This window comes from Lytechinus pictus, chromosome 7, assembly GCF_037042905.1.
Source record: "Lytechinus pictus isolate F3 Inbred chromosome 7, Lp3.0, whole genome shotgun sequence".
NCBI lineage: Eukaryota > Metazoa > Echinodermata > Echinoidea > Temnopleuroida > Toxopneustidae > Lytechinus > Lytechinus pictus.
Window position 1 is genome coordinate 22,170,865 of NC_087251.1, and position 23,225 is coordinate 22,194,089.

The 23,225-nt window shown below is 36.0% G+C and overlaps 2 protein-coding genes across 6 annotated transcripts in view; one reads left to right on the top strand and one right to left on the bottom strand.

Moving 5' to 3' along the window:
- LOC129265393 (tyrosine-protein phosphatase non-receptor type 21-like) overlaps positions 1 to 8,732 on the top strand; it is a 36,048-nt gene extending 27,316 nt beyond the window's left edge. For all 4 annotated transcript variants that reach the window (XM_064102206.1, XM_064102207.1, XM_064102208.1 and 1 more), the window contains 7 exons: positions 1 to 2,099; positions 3,012 to 3,161; positions 3,852 to 4,049; positions 4,719 to 4,796; positions 5,069 to 5,228; positions 5,656 to 5,813; positions 6,070 to 8,732. In XM_064102206.1, coding sequence (XP_063958276.1) covers positions 1 to 2,099; positions 3,012 to 3,161; positions 3,852 to 4,049; positions 4,719 to 4,796; positions 5,069 to 5,228; positions 5,656 to 5,813; positions 6,070 to 6,198 — 2,972 coding nt within the window. In that variant the 3' untranslated portion in view covers positions 6,199 to 8,732. The remainder of the gene's footprint in view (positions 2,100 to 3,011; positions 3,162 to 3,851; positions 4,050 to 4,718; positions 4,797 to 5,068; positions 5,229 to 5,655; positions 5,814 to 6,069) is intronic.
- Positions 8,733 to 9,593: 861 nt separating this feature from the next.
- The window catches only part of LOC129265392 (ninein-like protein), a 31,801-nt gene continuing 18,169 nt past the window's right edge, over positions 9,594 to 23,225 (bottom strand). The window contains exons 10-23 of one of the 2 annotated variants that reach the window (XM_064102204.1): positions 22,139 to 22,279; positions 21,619 to 21,793; positions 21,012 to 21,128; positions 20,367 to 20,459; positions 19,787 to 19,970; positions 19,175 to 19,306; positions 17,824 to 18,845; positions 17,251 to 17,478; positions 16,717 to 16,830; positions 15,937 to 16,020; positions 13,821 to 13,946; positions 12,980 to 13,048; positions 12,031 to 12,354; positions 9,594 to 11,432 (exon numbers count right to left, since the gene is read on the bottom strand). In XM_064102204.1, the coding sequence (XP_063958274.1) occupies positions 11,247 to 11,432; positions 12,031 to 12,354; positions 12,980 to 13,048; positions 13,821 to 13,946; positions 15,937 to 16,020; positions 16,717 to 16,830; positions 17,251 to 17,478; positions 17,824 to 18,845; positions 19,175 to 19,306; positions 19,787 to 19,970; positions 20,367 to 20,459; positions 21,012 to 21,128; positions 21,619 to 21,793; positions 22,139 to 22,279 (2,995 nt within the window). In that variant the 3' untranslated portion in view covers positions 9,594 to 11,246. The remainder of the gene's footprint in view (positions 11,433 to 12,030; positions 12,355 to 12,979; positions 13,049 to 13,820; positions 13,947 to 15,936; positions 16,021 to 16,716; positions 16,831 to 17,250; positions 17,479 to 17,823; positions 18,846 to 19,174; positions 19,307 to 19,786; positions 19,971 to 20,366; positions 20,460 to 21,011; positions 21,129 to 21,618; positions 21,794 to 22,138; positions 22,280 to 23,225) is intronic. The other variant, XM_064102205.1, reaches the window with a different exon arrangement.

Sequence of the window (23,225 nt, forward strand, 5' to 3'; positions counted from 1 at the left end):
AGAACCTTCCACATCACATGATGGCGGATGGTCAACTAAGTAACCAGCAATTCATCATTAGCCAAACAGGAAATACCAACTTCACCACATCTCAACTGAGTCTTGATAACCAGCATGCCTATGACATGGGTCCTTTCACTACCTCCCAGCTAAGTCTGGACAGACCACCTACTGATTACAGCTACTCTAATGGTAACCTAGTCATGCTGGATCAGAATGGAAGTGTGTATAGCGCCCCCAGTGTGAATTCGCTGAATTATGGACTCCACAACCAGGTGTCACCAAACTCGTCCAATCCTAGCCTTACGAACAATGAGAAACTGCGCGCTCATCTGCAAGCAGCTCTGCCGGCATACAGGCAGAGTCCAGACTATGAGTCGTTCATCCAGGCCAGACTGCAGCAAAGGCTGTTGACTGTGAGTGAGCAGAGTCAGAGTGTAGGGAACCTTGGTAAGCAGAATGGGTTTGGACCTGTGGAAAGTGTGCTCTATCCTCAGCCGGAACTGAGGCAACATAGTCATAACAATCACTACAGGCAGCAGTTCAGACTCAGCTATGGAGGCATGCCTAACAATTACTACACTTCCAACAACATGGACTACTCCCTGGAGTCACTGCAGCATGGGCTGTTGATAAAGACTCCCCATGGGAACATTGTACATACCATCAGTGTGCCTGAATTGACGTCAGAGCATATTCAAACCACAGAGGAGTATATTACTGCAAAACTGTTGAAAAACAAGTACAAACCACCACCGCCTTACCCAAGAGGAAGTGCCAGTACCCCTAACCTTGCCAGGCAAAGTAATAATTACTTAGTGAGCAGTAGTAGCCCCGATCTGGTGAGTAGGAGGTTACAGGCTATTGAAGCCATGCATGAGGTTAATCTCCATGGAAGCGGGAATGTAAATATTGATACGGATTTATCTCAGTCATTACCCATAGATGCATTCCAACAGTTGAGGATACAGGACTACCATCCGCAGGTTGGTATGTACAGCAGACACGTTTCACAAGGATATCAGCAGCAGTACAGTCCACAGCAACGAGAGTTCAAACCTGCATTGACTCTAAATCTGACAGACAAAGCCCAACCGTCTGATCTCTCCATGATAGGTGTGCCCTCTGGGTACGAGGACAAACTGCCTACCCCGCCAGACAAGGCTAGGATCATGAGTCCTTTCCAGGAATTCGCAGTGCCTTTGGTCAGCCCACCAAGTGAATTTGCAGATCACAGTGACATTGATTCAAACATGTCTCCGGGTAGTGTTGGGAGTCCTCCACGCCACTTTCACCTACCTCCCCAAGGCTTGGGGGATATTTACAACTCACAACCATCACTTCCAGAGAACCATATGACCTATGTGACAGGTGGCTTTGGACAGATGAATGGCACTGGTCAGCATGGCTCGCCCACAAGAGTATACTCTATGCCTCAGCTCCACCCAGAAATGCGGGAGGTGAACCCTAGTCATTATGCCATGCTCCATGTTGATCAGGCCAACTATGTTAATTCTGTACAGGGCTTCCACGTGCATCCCCAGCAGCAACACACCTCAGAAGTAGAAACAATACTAGCAGAGAGGACAAATCATCAGCCGCAAGGCAGTCCTATTGCAGTGAACAATCATAACATTGGTAGCTTTGCTTCTAATGTGAATGTTACGCCTTTGGACAATATCACTCAGGAAATTCCTCAGAAGGGGCATGCAACTCAGTCGCCCTCTCCACCTCCAGCTCTTCCACTCTCGACAGTTGACGTTAACACTCACCAGCCCAAGCAACCTGAAATGAAAGTCAGTTCTCCAACCTCGAAACCTTCCACCAGTACTACTGCTCAGCAACCTTCCACATCAAAAGCCTCATCTGCTCAACCAATTAGCAGCAGCAAGCACAAATCATCCAAAGCACCCGAGTCACCTACGCTGCCTTTGTCTCCTGATCCTGAAGGAAGAGAAATTCTTGAGGATGTAGGGACTGAAAATGGAGGATACATTGGTCCTTTGAAGCTGGCTGCCATGAGTGGGTTAACCCTTCTCAGACCAAGGGACATGCCTGATGAACCAGAGGAAGAATCTAAACATCCAAGAGATGCAAGGGTAAGTAGAGAAATCATGCTTTGGACCTTAAAGCAAATGTATGGGAATGTTTGGAGATTTCTTACAGTGTGCCTAATTTTTTACACTAAGCAAAGAAATCTGTTTTTAGTCCAGACCAAATATATGTCTTTACCTAGCCCAATACCCCCTTCCCCATTCATAAAGCTAAATCTCATAATCCTAATATACCTTAATTCATTTGCCCAGAGACCAAAAAAGGTTCAAGAAAATCCGCTGACAGCTCAATTATTTAGTATGTTATGCAGCTAAAACAAATTTGCATATGTATTATTAACCTCATGTTTAGAAAATAGATGATTTCATTGTGCATGATTTGAATGTATTCAATCAATATTTATGTTCTTCTGTACCAACAACATTGTGATTTGCTTTCATCAACTTGATTTGGAAAGTGCAAATGGGTGAAAGCCATTTCATTGTTATGGCTTTATGTTGATGTTATATATTGTTTATTGCATGTTTGGGAATGTAAACATTATTAAAACAATACAGTCGAAAATATATGTGCTTATATGAATCTACGTTGGTTTAAGAAGTACAAAACAATTCAAACATTCACCTTGGTATAATTGATATCATAATCTACCTTTACCTCATGTTCATTTCTATTTCTCACTTTTGCTTTTTATTATTTTTTTTTCAGGAATGTAAATATTATGTTAACAGTACAATAGCAAAGTTGATAAATAAGAAGAAAAAAATAACGATTTATCAAAAGGTATATAAAAAAGAGATGGAAGCTTTTTTATTTTTTAATTTATTTTGGATGTTTAGAGAACATTCACCACAATATTAAGCTCAAAATGATACAATTTTTTTTTTGTTCAACTATTTCCACATTTTGATCATTAATTAATTTTGTATATTTGATTGATGTGATTTATTTTGCAGCGGAAAATCCTTGAGAAGCAATTGAGAGAAGGTCAGGTATTCACAGAGTATGAGCAGATTCATAAGAAGCGAGAAGGAGCAGTGTGCTATACATCAAAATTACCAGAGAATGTCAACAGAAACAGATTCAAAGATGTCCTACCATATGAGGTATGGATCAATTAAAATAAAAAAATCCCTTTTCTTGCTTTTCTTAAAAAGTTGATATTCAAAGCTGTTGGGTATATGGTATTTCTGAAAGGATTGATATACTCTTTAATATTTCTGAATTGGAATAAAAAGCTTTTCATATTGAAAGCTTTCAGTATATATTCCACTCAGCATTATGTATCACATCATCAAGAAAGTGATGGTTAACAATGTCAGTATGATGATTGTATTTTAGAAATGTGATGTAATGAAATATTTAATTTGTTTGAGTTGGTGATCTTCTTTTTCTTTGTCTGACTCGGGACAAGTAAGAAACTGAGTTTCTTGTTTGATCCTGCCCAATATATGAAAAAGAATTTACCAAGTCCTGGCTTTGTAAGACATGCTATCAATAATAAAGATTGGAATGCTATGATAGATTCATTCACTGCCACTAAAAGTACATTATTTTAGTAGCTTTTAATATTAGTTTGTAACAGGCAATTGTTAAAAGTTCGATGACACAGGGCTCAATAGATTTTTTCAGTAAGTTTATTGCCCATGATCTTTGTGGACAAAGTTGCAGTTGGCCAATACAAGGATTTTAGGCGCCTGATACAGTTTGCAGTGAAATCACAGACAAATCACTTCATGAAACTCAGAAAATTATGTATATAAATCCAAGACTTCCTGATTGCTTTGGATTGACAGGATTGTAGAGTGGAGTTATCCTCATCTCATCATAACAGTGGAGGTTACATCAATGCCTCACTGGTTAAGGTACCCATCGCTGGTGAGATGCTACATTACATCGCTGCTCAGAGCCCTATGGAGAACACTGTTCAAGACTGGTGGAGGATGGTATGGGAGAGTGGTACACAGGTCATCGCTATGCTCACTAAACTCAAGGTAAATATACAACAATTGTACATCTATATTGCGCAGTTTCTATATGTATACACTCAACTGCACATATATGTTATTATCATTATTATGATTGGCCCTCTGATCAATGGCTGAACTTTGTGTTTTGAAGTGCATGTTAGACAAATTGGTCAGAGATGAAGTAAATCAATGTTACGACAAAATCATTATAGTCCAATAGATTGAATGGCAAACTAATTATACCATGATTGTCTTGAATTACAATTGGATGCATCTGCCCCAAAACATACAGAAGTAAACCTCCATTATATCACCATATATGGGCCTGTTTTTCTTGAGCAGGAAGTTTTCTACAAAAAAAAATGAAATACAATATTCAGTTAAATTCCCTTTGTCTATTTTTAGCATGTCCATGGTCATGGGCCATTGCATGTATTTTTTTCAATCTTCATTAAACATTCATGTACAAGGAAGTTATGACATTTTCTACAGTTATAATAAACAATCAATATTGGTTTTCAGTTTCATTCCCTTTGTTATGCTTATTTTTAGCATTTCATGGACATGGGTCATGGCTTACCTTAATAAAACACTCCTGCACAAGGAAGTCAAGTTAAACGTTTATTTATTTTCTTATGTCAAATATTTCCCATTTTAAAAACCACCTTTAAATGTAAATAATTTTATTTTCAGGAGGATGGCAGAGAAAAGTGTTTCAAATACTGGCCTGATTGTACTTCACCTAAGAAGAATACAGCTGAGTTTGGACCTGTAAGTGTGCCAATTTTTTTTTTTAAGTTGTCACAATGGCATAGCCCAAATTTATATTCAATATGCTATTTGATATATGAATTATGCATGTAGTTCATAAATGAATTAGATGAGAAAGACATACACTGCATAGAAACTTAATGCCTCATGACAATAGAGATTGCATTCTACAGAAGATATGAGAAAATGCTAAAATTATTTGCCAACTAGATATTATGATTACTGTACCCACTTACTCATGTTCATCATCTATCATGATTTTATTTTTGTAGTTCCGTGTGATAGCACAGTTCAGCAATGACTCTGGTTGTTACATCACCAGTGGGCTTACGTTGCGTCATCTTCCATCAGGTGAACAGAGGACTGTTTGGCATCTACAATACAATGATTGGCCTAATAAAGGATGCCCCAATGATGTGCATGGCTTCCTATGTAAGTCTGTCAATCTTTTTTATTGCTCATGAGATTCTGGATGTAGAAATTAGAAGTATTTTTATTCACATACTTCAATTAAGGTATCCCATGTGAATGCATTATTGGAAAAACATGAATTTATCAGATGACATTCAAGGAACTCTTGTGTACATGTAAATGCTAAATCTGATGGAAACTCCTTTTCTAATAAGTGCACTAAATTTACATGATCAATTTAGTTTTTTGTTACCTTTTTAAATTTGGATATTGGAACTCTCCTCAGACAGGTAAAGTGCACTGTAATTGAAATGCACAATTATTTTCATGAATCACACATCACATTTTTGTATGATGATCCAAAAGTGGAATATCCATATATAGTCATTTTTGTTTTTTTAAGTAAATATGTATATCAAATGTTTATTTTTCTTTTGTTTCCCATTAGCATTCCTTGAGGAGTTCCAGTCTGTATGTCGGCATGCTAATAGCATGAACGAGGTTGATGTGGGTCCACCTCCTATCGTACACTGCAGTGCTGGAGTAGGAAGGACTGGAGTATTATTACTGGTTGATATTATGATTAGCAGTCTGGAACACAATGAGGTAAGTCTTGTATAAAGAATTTCTATTTAATATAAAAAGTAAAGTTTTGAGAAGTAAATTCATCAACCCCTTTTTTTCTTTGACGAAATGGAACAACACTGAAACATTAGGGCATGATTTGCTGCTCATTCTAAAGTAGGGGTTAAATTCACAGAGTATATTAATATACAGTGATAAATGATAACACAGTTTTAAACTCAAATTGATGAGTATTGTATCAAAGCATTAAATTTTTCCTCTGTGTTTGTTCCCTCAGGAAATCAACATTCCGAAGATGCTGGGTATCTTGCGCCAGCAGCGAATGCTGATGGTTCAGACGGTGGGACAGTATACCTTTGTTTACAAGGCTCTCATCCAGTCTCTCAAGAACACCCGGCTGATCTAAACACCCATCTGATCTAAACACCCATTCCAATGTCATGTGTGTCGTATAATGTTATTTGCTAATCAGATGATTTCAAGTTTCGTGTTGATTGTGGGTGTTAGTGTTTGGGAATGCTAGTGTAAGTGTTTGGCATTTTAGCACCAGCCATGACACCAAACCTGATATGGGACAGGTGGTGGTATTGATGTCAGAGGGTGTTGAGCTGCCACAGTATGTTCACTTTTCGATGTTGGAGCTAGATACTGGTACCTGTAGCTTGAATCATGGTGTCAACACCTACACCAACACTAGCACCGTACTTGAAACGTCCTTTGTGGGTCCTTTCGTTCTGTTAGGGATTGTCATATCTCACAAGGGTATTACTCCCAGTGTATTTGCATTATCAATGTAAATGAAGAGGTTGTTTCACTAGTAGTCAAACTTGACATGGAAAGCTGTGCAGAAATCAAGTTTTTTTCCTATGTTTTAACATTGACTTTCCCCTTCTATTTGTTGAATCTGAAATAAGAGGTTAAGTCGAGTGAATTTTACAGGATTCATGATGAAAGATGGAACTACACCTAACATCCACTTATCCAAAGGTACCTGAAAACCATTTGTAAGTGCTAGTGCACATGTGGTATTCATTACATAATTTAAACGAGTCTACCAAATACTGCCACCCCCCCTGAGATTGTCCTGTGAAACGCGGTGATGTGTTATTTATCACAATGCAGGAAGGGAATTAAGTATGACTTGAATTCAAGGTTTTCAGTGCATTGAGTGCTTTTTATTGTCAATACTAGCTCTCCATAGATATCTATTGGCATTACTCTGATGATGATAATGATAGACAAGCATTGTATAACCTGTTATGATGGTGATAATAGTGATGAGAGATGCCCATTTTGTAACCTGTAATAATGATGAATATATTAATCATAATTATCATCATTATCATCCATATTATCATTATACAGTACTCTGTCAAGTAACACCCAGATATCAACAAATATTTGTGTTATTGTTGGCCTATCTCTAAAAATTTCCTTTTGTCTCAGCACTGCAATGTTCCATTCATAAAGACATTCCATGCTTTATCCATTCGGTAATGAAACATTTGTTTGAAACCAGGTTTTTATTATATCTCATTTGGCTGAAGTTAGGATTTTAAAAGGGGTCTATGAATCTCTTTAAGTCTTCTTTTTCAATACTTTAGGTGTATGATGAAGGTTAATATTAGTATCGCATGCACATTTATCTTAGGAACAATTATTACCAAAAGAAATGTTATAGAACCTTTTACAAATTATATACTTCATGTGCTGAACTCAAGTTTGCCATTGTTAACATATTTGAGATTCTTTTTAGATAGAGATTTTAATTTCACAATTGTGAATACAGTCATCAAGTTTCTCCTATATATGAATCAAAATTGATAAAATCCATGAGATTTCCAATGAGTATGAGTAAAATGCTTCTTAGATGGCTTGCCTGCAATAATTAAATGCTATGAATAGAAATTACAGTACTTAATCACATTCGTATTCAGGTTTTGTTTTGCACATGAAGAATTCGGACTTCATGGTTTTTAATACCATATACTCTTTCATGATTTGTAACATGATTACATGCATAAAAAGGGGATGAATAAGGGAAATTACCAACCAGTTTTCAAGATTGTATTCATTTACAATCAAGATGTGATGACATATCGTTTAATCTTGGTTTTTTTTAAAAATGCATTGTATTTTAGGCATCAGCTTGATATGAGATATAAAATTCTAAAATATTTGATATCATGCAATAGTACTTTAAAGATTCTCAAGTACTGTAATAAAATTCCAATTCAACAATAAGATAGGAAAGACAAATCTCTGAAACTAAATGATTAACTATGAAGTAAGTGCCTAGTTGAATGTTATGAATAAATGAATACCGGTACACAATTGATACCATACAGTATTAGGAAAAATATTTTTCATTAACTGTTTGATTGTTTTGTCATCTTGTACTTATTCACTTTTTATTGTATTCAGATATCATGCTTATTTCTTATGCTGTGCTTTTGTATAATGTGAATATTATCTTATATTTATTGTGTTACATTTTGTATCCCATTATAAATACTATATTTTTAAAATACAAATTTCTTACAATAAATTGTCATGTTATTCCATTTTATCCCATCCATTACTCATTCATAGTACCATTGTATGTGAACAAAACAATATCTTGTGATAGGCAGAGACATAATTTAAGTGCTATTATTGGTTGGTATATGTCAAAGAAAAATGTCTTGTCGAATAATAGGATTCTTGAAAAAGCACATATTGGGAGCACAGCGTAAAAGCTTTACTCCCACATATTCTGTTTGTGCTTACTAGATGGGATAAAATTAACTTGTGTGACAGTATTTCATGCAATAATGTATTCTTTATAAAGTGTATTCAAATATTTGGTCATGTTAAACCTCTGCAAGAAAACAACTCTGTTAAAAAAGATTATCATAAAGAATATTTCTGTACATTCATTAAATGCAATATAAAATGAAATGTTTTGTCTGTGTCATAAATATACACGCATTTGTCATACAGACGACTCTGCCTAATTTGAATCTCTTAGTGTGTCTAACATCAAGTAAGACACCCTAATCCCCCACACATTAAAATTTTGACTCTCACAATCACACGCACCATCATTTGCAATCATTGATGACAAGACCCGTGAGCTCTAAATTCAACCAATCAGCATACTCGACCATCCCTCAGTCACACTTAAAACTCCAATTCAAAATACTCAAATAAAACAGTTGTATATAACCCATGGGCAGATCAAGAATTTCATGATAGATGGTGTGCCCCAAAATAATCTCTTGTTTGGCACTCCAAAAGAAAATGACAAGAAACAAAGAAAAAAGGTCTCCAATCCACAAAACCACTCTGAATTCCATACTCATTCTCAAATGGGGCATTATTGATCACAGAGTACAAGTTTAATATGTACAATTTTTTTTCTGGGGGGGGGGGGAGGGGGCTATGCTACCTGTGCCACTGGATCTGTACCTTCTAATGGCAACATCACTCTGACTGGCAGAGATCCTAAGATAAAGGTTTTCACATTAGAATCTGTTCTAGCCATTGTTACTTGCCCCAACATCGTAAAACCACAATAATGCTTAGCGTTTACTGATTACAATCATACTAGACAAGCTACTTGAACAAGACTATCAAAAAGAATCTGGACCATTTCTCAAGAGAAAATGGATTATTTTTTTTTGGCATAGTGAGTATAGACTGCAGCAATATCTTTTGGGCACTGACTGGTATAGTACACACACCAAACAAACACATACATACACTCAACCGATCACCAAAAACGCATCCACTTCTCTCCAAATAGAACTACATTTCTGGTTGATGGTTTAGGAGCTCTTGTATTTATTCACTTGATATGATACCTGCCTTTCACTGTCCATCTTTCATAGACATGTAGGTTGCTCTGTGTAAATCTTGACAGCTGTCGATGGTCAAGTAAATCGACACAAGACACACAAATAGGGAAATATATTCTGCACAAAATATAATAGCTGACACATATTTACCACACTTCACACAAAACATTATAGGCCTGATAAAATAGAACCATGGTTTTGGAATTATAAAAGAAATCTCTGAATGTGCATAATTAAAAGTGACAAAAATTAGAATTTACTGTTGCTATTTACTGAATTAATTAAGAGAACATCATTTGATGAATATTTCTCAATATAATCAATTGAATCAATTATAAAATTACTAACATTGATCGAATCTAATTTTATTATCGCTACCGTTCTGAAAGACACAAACCTAAAGGCATTTTATGTACAAATAAATATGTATACATCTATTTACAACTTATAAATATAAAAAATTGCAGCATTTACAAAATATGTACATTTATACAATTCCAAATATAGGACGGTATTTGTAATAATCTATACAAATCTATATTTCATATACTTATGGAATGGAATGTCTATCCATTTGAATACATGTAATTTACATGAATGTAATATCAATAGAATATAAAGCATTCAATAACATTTTGAATGAAATTCCTCAAATGAATGTTTGACAATACAATTTTGGTGGACATAACCAACTGGCATTATGATTGATATAATTTCCTTTTAGACATTTATCTTGCTATCAAACAAAACCCAATTACCTGAGTGGTCAATAGATGATGACTGTCATCTTGAATATTTCTAAATGCAATGTTCAGGAAATCTTGGTGATAGGCCAGTCTGGAATATTAGGTGTACATACAAGAAAGTTGTGTCTGAAAGACTCTGACAAGGCAACTTAATCATATATTATTGACTGAACCCTTTTACACACAGTGCAGTCACTTGAGAGTACTGGGGTAAGGCCAATATGCTTAAAAAAGTACTGATAACCTATTTCATATTTGCATAGAACTTCTGAAACAACTGCTGGACAGTCTTTCAATGACAATCTTGTCTTGCAACAACCCTTGACACACTTCTACGATTTATTCATTAATTCTTAAAATTTAATGATTTCTTTTACATGCTGTTGGACAGAAAGTTCAGAGAATGTTTAACATTCATCACCTCCTACCCTCGAATTGTATTTTCTCCAGAGGTCTCAGAATTCCTTCTCTCTGCTGCATCTCTCGAGACGATTTCCTTCCACAGTTTTCTTTCTTCATACAGAATGTCCAGATACACCTCTATCAGGTTCTGAAAGTTCAGCTCATATTCACATAGACTCTCTTATCTTTGCTATCCAAATCAATCCCATTCAGATGGCTGCAGGACACATCTGTCCTCTTCTGTCAAGGTATGTCTCCATCTAGATCTGAGTCAATCCTTGAGTGTTCTTCTACATCATTCCCATTCAGACAGCTACAGGATAAACCTTCAGAATGTTCAGATATCCTTGGGTTTTCTCCATCAGATTGTGGCAGTTTCTGATATCTTTTGTAGTTTCTTCAAAATGTAAAGGCACATCTTTATCAGGTTCTGCATGAATCAATGTGATCTTCTTGATCAAACCTCTTCAGACGGCTGCAGGACATACCTTCTTAAGAATGTTTAGATACGCTTGGTTCTTCTCGACCAGGTTGTGACAGTTTCTTTCTGCTGTTTTCTGTCTTTCCTCTGTTAGCTGCAATGTCCTCTGCAGTTTTGAGTTCTCCACATACAGCTCCTTGAGAAGGACATCATGACGAGTTGTTTTAGCCAGCTAAAGATGAAGAAATGGATGAAGAGAATACACATATTTGATAACATGATGTCAAGAAGCACATACATATTTAATTCATACACTGTAGATGGTTACATTTGAGGTACAGACATTTTCATGATATATTTTACTCAATTAAAATATTAATAGTGCTTCTTGAGATTCTGGCATTGTTTGGAATCGGAAATTCTGGTGATGCTGGACAAGTAACATTACGCAAGAAAACAAAACAATGCTGTAAATTTCAGCAATTGAAAAAAAAAATCCACAATCAAAACACATTAAATCTCTTGAAAAAGTTCCAAGCAAAAATATGATGAGTAAAAAATGTATCATTAAAAAAAAATGAAATAAGGAAACACAAATTTGTCTAGATCTGATTAATCAAATTGGCTTGGAGCCTCCATGTAATAGAGATAATTTTATGTTTTTTTTTCCTTTCTCAATAAACATATAAGACATGTACATAATATATATCAAGTACAGTGTTCTAGTTGCCATTATTCTTTCACTTTCCTTAACATAAACTCTTTTAAGATACCAAAGTTTTATCAGCCTCGCAGTCCAATATTAGAAATCCAGAAGCAATATAGCTCACCTGATCTTTGAGTTTCTTCATGTATTCCTCCAACATAGCCCTCATCTTCCTGTACTTCTTCTCTGCTTCCTCCTTCCCTCTCCTCATCTTCCTAACCTCCGACCCCTCTGTCTCCTTCCCGATAGACAGCGCCCTCTTGAGTTCTTCGGCTTTCTCCCTGATCTGCCTGTCAAGCTCCTTGATCCTGCCATCTCTCTGGGCCAGTTCTTCCCTGAGATGGCCCAGCTCTCCTTGGAACTCCAGAGTCTGCTTCTGCCGTACCCGTTCCAGCTCCCTGGAATGCTGTGAACTTGCTACTGAGACCTGCATCTGCATGTTGATGTACTTTGGTGTGAAGATGGAAAAAAAGAATAATCCTTTTTAATATGTCTCATCAATCTTCATATTTATAGAAGCTAAAATACCTTCACTGAGGTTCTTGTGATTTTCTATCTCTAGTTCTCAAGTTGTATGCCAATGACAGTTGCAATCAAATTGATCTTCATGGTCAACACTTCTACTGAGAATTTGAGATGAAATTTATCATAAATACATACTATACAACCTTTAATTAACCCATGATCAAATTATTTTTTTATCCACCATCATAGATATAATTATGATCAGGACACCTGTAAAGGTAGATTTTTGCAGCCATACATATCTTTTGTCCCACCACAAAATGAAAATATTTATGTTCAAAGAATATATCTTCTTTGCCATTTCTTGGATAAAAACAAACTACTGTATCCAAAATAAAATCTGATTTGGAGGAATGAATTATCATAATGGTAATAAAAACACATAAATTATCAAGACAGACAGATAATGGCCTTTGAACTTGCGATATAGGCCTACTTCTTTATCATGAGAATTGGATCTAATACTTGGTTGCAACATATGCAATGTGTCAAGTATACATTAGGAGATAAACTAGAGGAGAAAATTCTTTTTTTGAATTGATATCTACCTTTTTGTTGAGATCCTCTAGCTCCATCTTGAGTCGAGATTTCTCTGTCTCTAGAGCAATCAGCTTTGTCTGTAAAGATAACAAAACATTGGTTAAAATTTTAAATCCTATGTACAACAAATGAAAAGCATGAAAGTGATTAGGGGCCTTGTTGTACTGAATCTAGTCCACATCACCATGTCCCAAATGACATCAAATGGAATGGAGAGCAATCCAATTAAATTACTTTAATCACTGTTTTGAGTAATCACAATATGAGCATGTTTGGTGTAAACGGTTCCTTTGGAAGTTATTTCTACTGTTTTTTATGCACCTATTGTTTGAAAAGATTTGTATTCTTATATACTTCAAGTTAAAATAATGCAACTATTTCTTTATTAGTTCTGTATATATCTACATGACTTTATCTATTTGACTTTGAAGAAATAACATGAGTCACATATTTATTCTAAAACATTGCTTTGACTGCTTATTATTTTGGAGGTAGAAGAAGGCAAGGTTATCTTTTAGATGTGTACCAAAAAAGAGATTTAGTTTCAAATTTAAGAAATTATTGATTTTTCTATGAAATGGTGGTCAGCATGGATTTTGTTAAATAATCAAATCTATAACAGAGAGAACACTATATACACTGGAAATGTACACAAACCTTTTAGACAAAGACAGTTTTTGACAACCTGAAAGCTACATGATTTAGCATCAAATAATGTATGCAGTTGATTCAAAGCTTTAAAGAATCGTTTTTAACATAAAATAGCTCCAACTAAGTCTTTCTACACACTAAACAAGAGAGAGCTCGCAAAGAATAATAGCTCAGAAAATTTTCTGGAAAAAAGCCAACCTCCAAGGTGTGAAGATCTTTACTCGTCGAGTCTGCTTTTTCTGTCATCATCTTCAATTTCTCTTCGGACGCAGAGAGTGCGACCTTGAGAAGGTCACGCTCAGTAGAAAGTGCATCATAAGAAGCCTAAAGACACAGCAGGATAGGAATAGAGAGTGCAAGAAAGAGATGAAAGGCACAGCAATAACACTGAAAAAATGGCTTGTATAGACATAGCACAACAATATCTCCCCCTCTCGTATTACAGGATGTTCATGAATACAATAGCAAAGGAATATGGGAAGACCAAACAAATGTTGCTGTGACAGGACTATTTGTTATCAGCTTGCTACATAAGGATGCGAACAATTTGGGTTTCAAATTCAGAGCACGATATGTTGCCATGAGTTGGTCAATACATCTTAGGGCAAAAAAAAAAATCCTCTTCAATTTCAGAGTGTAATTCATAATTTTGAAGCCCTATCTAAACATTGAAATTGTCACAAAGGTTCATTGTGTGGCACTGTCACACCGAGTCTGTACAAGCCTGAATGCAAAATTATCATTGCAGATAAAAAAAAAAATACCAAAGAAACAAAACAGGTACTATTAACGGCACAATAAACTGTGTTATTATGACAACACACAAAGCAAACAGATTATCTTAACAATATTATTATTACAGAAAAGAGGAGATAAATCAGAGTACATCAAGCAATATTTGAGCAAAGGAATCTTTATTTATATTCATTTGAAATTACTCATTGTCTTTTTAGCACACTGAGATATCTCATGATTTAATAATAATCAATTTACAATGGCAAATCAATTACCAATCACCAACCTTTCTGCCATCACTTTAAATTTAATTGTGTTTACAGATACTTTCACTTAGGTGTGGTACATTTTAAAAACTTCAGTTGAAGTGTATGAAGGTTGGAAAAAGAATTTAAGAAATAATGATGTATAACATGAATGAAAAAAAAGTGAAAGCATATATTTTTATTTTCATAGAAACCATGTTACTAAACTATCGTTTCTCTAAAAAACACACAGCCACACAAATTGAATCTGAATCATTGAAGTAAAATTTACGCAACACGAAATTAGAATAATGCTATACATTTTTCATAGAGAAAAGAATATACAATAATTGCTCACTATATTGACAAAATAAAATGAAAGATTCACATTAACATGCAGAGAAGTGTCACATTGAATTTCAATTTAAAATTTGGAAGCAAAAATGTTAACTAAAACATCTTTAAGAAATAATAAAAGCACTGCAAATTCAATATGATGAAGCTGACAAGTACTTCCAAAAAGGATGCTAAAAATCTATGTTATTGCCCATACCTTCAACTTGTTGTAGCAATTACTAAGTTTCACCTAAGATCTAAGATTTTAAAACTGAAAAAAAAATTTTGCAAGGACACTAGAACAGGATGTGCTGTAACATAAGGTGATGTTTGGACAAGATTAAGACCAGGATGTGCTTCAATAGCTTTGGCTGTAATATTCATTTTGTCAAGTTTGGCAGGGAGGTCATCATTATCCCTTCCAGATACTATTATAGATTTAATCCTCATTGCATCATGTATGGCGATACAATGAGAGCAAGAGGATTTAAACTAAATGAAACAGCTTAACTTCCTTTTTTCTAGAGTATAATGCTATGGAACAGGACATCCTATACTTGCTATATATTTAGGGTAGTTTCTTTTAATGGAATGCTTTAAATTGAAAATTTGGGTCTTGTAAAATATAAACTTATGATTATGGAAACTTTCATGCTAACCTTGTTTTCAAGATTTCTCATAATTACCATGATAACAAATTTAACAACTTTTTATTTTAGCAACAGGTCTCAGACCGTATATTTTTTGATATCATGAATTAGGATCACATGTGACCTGAGTCACCTGACAAATCAACACACATAAATGTTTTTTAAAGGTGAATAATCCATTACTACAGGTCTCAACAACAAAGAAAAGTGTAAGCACACACACACATAAACTATCTACAAGGACACTAATGACACTAGGCACAGCAACAGTTTTCTCTTTTTGTTACACCTGGTGTGTAACATATTCTATTGGAATGATTTATGTCCAATCAGTATATCAAGACTTACCCTATCAGGCCTGGCTTGCTGTAATGCTGCTTCCTGTGTTTGCATATGAATAGCTACTACAGCTTCCTCTTTAGCCACCTCAGCCTATCGTGATAAATTCATCAAAATAACAGATCACATTTTTAATCATGGAGACTTCAACAGTGAACAAAATTGGGGATCAAACTAGGCATTCTCATGTGGAATACATGTTTACTTTGGCAGCATTTCTTTTTTTAATTAAAACTTATTTATAAAGGAAATTTATAACTATGACAGGGTCATCCCCCATAAAATTGACCCTGGATTAAGGAGGGCATGTGTAATATACATTTTCAGATGTTATGGAAAATATAAAACATGAGCAAACGTAGAAATAAAAATAGGAAGAAAAGAAAAGGGAAACATTAATAAAGCTAAATTTGGCTAAAAAACCATAGGGCTGATCTGAAGGTGGCGTTTAGTTTTTATAAGCTTCATGGTAAATACATGGTACAATGTTAGTATGGTTTACAACAACCATAAGCAGAATAAATGAGTGATTATTAAAAACAATTATATATAAAACATTTCCTCTCAGAACGAAACCGGGGGGGGGGGGGGGGGGGGGGGGGGGGGTGGAGGGTTGGAACCTTTTCAAGTTCATGCTTCAAACTAAAGAAATATAGCAAAATATTCATTTGCACAAAAAATATCTAAATATGACTGCCGACATAGCTGATTTGCAAATTTGACAAATTGATGGCTACTAAACAAATCTCAAATATCTTAAGACATTATAAGCATGGGGTGATATCATACCATTCTTAGTTTATTCTGCAGCATTTCATTCTCTGCTATCATCTCTGCTTTCTCATCCTCATATTCTGTCTTGACTTGATCCATCTTCTCCTCATACTCATTGGTCACCTCCTTCTGCAGAACACAGAGAGAAAAGAGATAAGAGTTTTGTTAGCTGTGCACAAGGCAAATGTTTGCTCAATAACTCAAGTGTGCTTTATAAAAATCCTGGATAAAAACATCATGGTCTAGCAGTTTTAACCCTCACCTTACAATAACAGGATTGTGGGTTCAAGTCCAAGTGACAGCGTTAAGTTCCATGCTGCACTTGACCCAGGTGAGGTAAATGGGTACCAGCAGGAAGGAAAGGGCTTTGCATGCCTAAATTGGTAACGTAGCTTTGGTGCTCAAGGAGTTCCTTTAGCATCAAACCAGGTGGATGTGTACTAAATATAAATATCCTATATCATCGTTTAAGCCTAAAGTTATTTTGTGAAATTGGGTTAATAGGATGAGAATCAATTCAAGAGGGCACAGTGAACTATGGAATCTCACCTTTACATCTCTCTGGACCTCAACCCTGACAGCCATCTCCATCATGTTTCTCTCCCTCTCGGCCTCCTTCATAGCTTGCTGCAGCTCCTGCTCATGTCGTAGCTTCAATTTAGCATTCTCCTCCTCCCATCGCTCCTTGTCTGTCTTCATACGCTCCTCCAGTCTCCTTTTCTCCTTCTCCAGCTTCTCCTCCAGTTTATTCTTCTCTTTCTGGAGTTTATCAATAGCCTAACAAAAGGGCAGGAATGAATAAGTTTATATGTAAAACAGTCAGAAAACATGTCATTCTTCTCATAAAAAAAAATTGTTAATGATTTTGTGTAATAATAACATGAGAAGAAATTTCAAGTTTAATTATATGAGTAGAGAAAATTTTGCTTTACTACATCTTGACCCAAACTGAACAAGAAACATATTAACATGATTCAACAAGACAACACTAGACAATATAGATGATTTGAATTAAAAATTAAATCATGGGTAACAAGCATTAAATGAGTTTCTCTGTAATTAAAATTAGAAATATTTCTAGACCTAACCCGATTCAAAATGCAAAATCCAATGATATATTACCTTTGCATGCTGTTTCTTCAGATCCTCTATGGATTCTTCATTCATCCTCATAAGATCATCAATCTCTTTACGATGTTTATCTGCCATCTTATTCCTATCAGCCTTGAATCTCTCCTCAGCTTCATTCCTCTCCCTCTGATGCTTCTCAATCATTTCATCTGTCTCCCTCTGGAAGTGTTCTAGGAGTTCAGACTTCTCTCCACTGACAGCATCCGAGAGTTCATACTTCTCCTTGTCAAACTCGTCCTGCATCTCCTGTCGCTCCTTTTGAAGCTGGAGACTCAGAGCCTCCTTCTCCACCTCCAGCTTCTCCAGGAAGTCATTCTCAGTCACCTGCTTGTGCTGGTCCAACAGGAGAATGAAATCCTCTTTGAGCTGGCCTTTCAACCCCACTTCTCCATCATCAAGGATGGAATCCAGCTCATTCTGTTTCTCCCGGAGCTGTCGACGGAGATCCTCCCTCGCCTCCTCGAATTTGGACTCCAGATCTTCTTTCTCTTCAAGGTGCTGAACTTCTAGCTCCATCTTGAGATTCCTGAGCTTGGACTCACCATCTTCCCTGACCTGCTGGATCTCAGAGACAAGCTTAGATTTATCATTTGTAAGAGCGCCCTCTAGAGACAACCTTTCTTCATCAAACTTTGCTGCCTGTTCTGCAAGTCTACCATTCAGCTCATCAGCAAATTCATTCTTGAGAGTTTCCTCAAGTTCTGTTTTCATGATCTCAAAGGCTTGCTCTAGGGCAGCCTTCTCTCCTTCAAACTCTTCCATCAGTTGAGCCTTCTCCTCCTCAAACTGCATAGCAAGCGATACCTTCTCCTCTTCGGAATCCTTCTCTTTCTCCTCAAGGTCGTTGGCTAACTTGGCACTCTCCTGCTCAAACCTTTCCTCCATCTCCCTCATCTCCTGTCTGTAACGTTTCTCAATCTCCTTGATTTCCGTCTCAAAGGTTTCCTTAGTTTCTTCCATTTCTTCAAGATGTTGCTCTTTCAGAGACTCAATCTTGGCTTCAAGCTTGGCTTCTGCACAAAAAACATAGGAAAAAGTGAAAGAAGCAACAAAAATCAAAATACTATTCTGACTATATATGTGGACTTTATAACATGTGCTTTCTATAGTGATACATATATCATGCTCAGGAGCAAAATTTATGATACTGTATTTGTAGAAAACATTCACAGATATGTCATATAGATAAGCTATGTATATTTGTTTAATGAAGTAAAACTTATGTAAAATGAAATTAAAATAGAAACCATAGCAAAATGAAAGTGTATGAGGTTCCTATGATTTGCATGAGATGAAGATCTGTCTGTTTTTATCAAATCTTTTACTTTGATATTTAACTTACTCTCTTCTTCAAGTCGTTTCTGTATCTCTCCGCTAAGTTCATCTTCTTCTTCTTCCTCCGGGATACCGCTGACCTGAGGAAGACGTCTCTTAGATTTGGGATCCAACTCATCAAGCTCAGAATCATCATTATCTGAAATGGAAGAAAGGAATTACTTGATCACAAATATATGCAATATGATTTAACGTAAATTCCAGCTTTGGTATCAATCTCAAAGTATGATTGATCAGAATCCATCAAAATAACTACCAACATGTTTTTTATGTATAATATATGTGTATTGCTGAGAAATGAGCAAAGTATATAATGTCATTCGAGCCAGATGACGGTTCTTGTTCCGCCCAATAACAATGCACATTCCCACATTCTTATCTGTGTCGGAGATTTGTATACAATGTGCTTGCTTTTCAGCTTAGATTTCATTATTTTGTAACTCAGCCCATATTTTAAACTCGGGTTTAATATAAATTCTGATCATAAGTTGTGGTTTAATTAGTTGTCATCAGCAAGACCATCACGATCATCCTCATCCTCCTCCTCAAAATCACCATCCTGACAACCATCATCCTCACCACTGCCACCACCACACCCATCCTCCCCTCCATCACTAACCTGATGAGGAGTTAAGGTTCCTTTTAACCACCGATGGTTTATTGGTATAGTCTGAGAGGACTGAGCCTCCGCGTCGAGGTCCACCCTGTAACTTGCTTCCTTTCCTCCTCACTTTCCTCTCTGATGCTTGATGCTTCAAGAGCTCATTCTCTTGACTTGTCTCATCCAATTGATCTTGCAATGTCTACAGGGAATACACAAGATATACATCACATTCAATTTCTTCATCTTGCATTAGTACTTCAGGCTAACAGGAAGGAATGGGTAACTACAAGATTATTATTGAATATTTACAAGGCATAATTATTACCCCCCCCAAAAAAAAAAAAATAGACGCTCAGGTAACGTTTGAGAATAGAATTAAGTAAGGTGGTAAATGTGGTTATTTATCCGAAGAATATTTCAAAAAGTCAAATGCATTGATATTTCATAAGAAAATTGACAATTTGAACACAGCAGAGAGGATCATCACCTCCTCCTCCTTCTTCTTCTCCTTCTTCTTCATTATCATCATCATTACAAATACTTGTGTTCAGAAAACTAAGATTTCCCTCTGAAGTGACTCAAGACTGAAACTCACCCGCATGTGTTCCTGCATATCTCTGAGGCTCTGCTCATAGTAAACCTCCTGCTGCTTGGAAACACCATCTCTGCTAGTTTCCAATTCAGCCAACTAAAGAAAAGAAGCGATAGGTGTTCATACCTAGTCTTGATACCAAACATTTCAAAAGTACAATGCAATTCTCTTCAGTACTAAAATATTGACTCCATAAAAGCAACATACATAAGATTTCTGACATTGCAATCATATCTACAGTAAAATAATCTATTGATGTATTTATCACATGTTCATGAATACTAGTTGTAACAGATCATAGTTTTCTTATGAGATTTTGTTGGTGATATGCACCCCTCCCCACCAAAAATAATCACTGTCAATCCACAAGGATCATAACAATAGGTATCTCCTCAGTGTGAGGGGGAGGGGTGGTCAAGAGATTACTGGGTGATTTCAAGTTCAGTGTTCGTGTTGGAAGCACAATAAAAATCTGAGTTTAAGTGATACTTGTCCAAAAACCAGTCTTAGTTTTAATTTCAGTACTGCGCCGATGTAAAAACACCCCACCATCAACATCTCAAAGGTCTTCACCAAACTTGAAATCACCCACTGAGATAATAAAAAATCTAACTCATCACATTCTTCTGGAAGGAATTTGATCCTCACCCTTTCCTCAAGCTCTGAGAATCCATCAAGATCTCTCTGCTGCTTGGTTATTGTCTTCTCGTACTCTAATAGCTTCTCCATAGCATCATTCAGATCCTGCTCAATGCGATTATTATCCTGTGTTCAAAATAGATGGTTGATAAAAAAAAATATTACATTAGAACCTGCATATAAAGACTGACAAATGGAGACAAGAAATGCCGTCTATAGGAGATGGCGCACTTCCACAAGTTCCTGTAATACACATCTGAATGGGGTAACAGGTGGTTTCTTTAGAGTAGTTTGACTGTAATAAAAATTTGTAAACTGCAAAGATAGTAAACTTCTAAGAAGCTGAAATACAAGAAACATTAGGCTATGAGGAGATTTTTTTTTTAAATCATAAATTACATTAAATCATTTAGCTTCAATACACTGTGATGAGACCAAATACTATAGATAACAATCAGTGACAGAACTGCAGTTGACAAATGGGTTGTGCATTAAAACACATTTAAACAGATAATACAAAATAATAATTTGGTTTTGATAAATTATATCTATATGGTAACTTCAATGCAGCAGAGGAAAGGAGGGAAAGAGGATACATTGAGTTAGAATGCCTTACCTCTACAATGTTCTGTAATCTTTCTTTTGAGAGTGCTTCATCTCCTCTGAGTTGTTCCATCTCATCCAGTAGCTTAGTGGTCTGATTAGTGGCTTGCGATGAGATCATCTCTCGTTCTTTCTCTATCTCAGCTTGAAGTGAGTTGATCTTCTCCTGGTATTTCCTCTCCATATCTCTGTAGGAAGGAAATGAGAGGATTTTGTGTCATCAAAACTTGAACATGCTTGGAGAACCTGCACGGGTCTAAATTTGTAAAGTTGGCAGTAACAATGAATTTTCCTTCTTCTCGAATCAATGAAGATCCAATACCTCAATACGACTGCCCCGCCCCCACAAAATACTTGATCAGAAATACAATTTATCAGTTCTTACAAGTTCTTACATACTAAAGATAAATAAAAACAAAGATGTTCTGGTCTTACAAAATACATGCTCATTTAAATCCATGACTTGGGTGTACCAAAATCCAATTGCAAAATTGTTAATCAAATTTCCTGTTCATTCATTGAAACTAACTTACCTCAATTTGGTTTCATTAGTTTTCTCAATGTTGGCATGACGATCATCAATCTCCTGGACAAGGCTTGAGTTCTGTCTGTTTGCTTCAGCAATATCCATCTTGAGTTTGTCTCGCTCTGTTGTTAGTTGATCGTTTAAAGACCTAGAATGGGGAGAAAGGAAAATGGGGAAATGTTTAATATTCATACCCAGTTGAATATTAATTGTTCATCAACAAGTGAATGTAAAGTAAACAAAATGAGCCATTTTCACTCCAACAATGTGTTATGAAAAGTCATGCGATGTTGCTAGATCAAATGTATAACATATGGATAAAATGGCAAGATAAACCTGCATCCATGAGTCAAAATGGAGTAATGCTGATTCTCCCTTGAGCTGCCGGAGTTTGAGTGCATAGAAATCCTCAAATCTTTTATCTTTACATAATTTTTAATTCATAATGGGATTTGTCAATGGTTATATATCATCAATCACTGCTGAGAGGATGGAGGTCTGTATTGGGTTTGGTGCTACTTTTGAAGCTAGCGGTGGAAGGGATTAACATACTCAAATGTAGAGTGTTTGGTCAATGACTAGCAAGAGAAGAATTCAATAGAAAGTGGAGAGAGAGAGGGAGAATGAGAAAGAAAGTGGAATAGAGGACTAGGAGTCACACAATTTGCATAAGAGGAGAGAGTGAATTAAAGAAAGATGAGAGAAAAGAGGGACAGGAAGTAATTGAAACACATTGCCACCTGCCGGTCTGATAATACATGACATTGATAATTCCTTCCACACAGAAAACCCACAGTATGCAGGTGAGAGTTATTGATTACAGACTGACCTACAGGAAGAGGCATTCATTTATGGGTAACAAATAGAGTGTTTATACCCATCCATCAAAGGTACCAGGAGAAGCTATGAGCACAATACGACAGGTGATTTTATAGGTTTTCATTTTAAGCATTCTTTTTTTTCCTCTCTCTACCTGTCTCTCACTTTCTCTTACTGTTTTTATCACTTCCCCCTCTCCCCCTTTCTTTATCCTCATTGTCTCATTGTATATTTTGCTAGGAGGGGGGGCTGAAATCTTTGGGTTTGAATTGCAT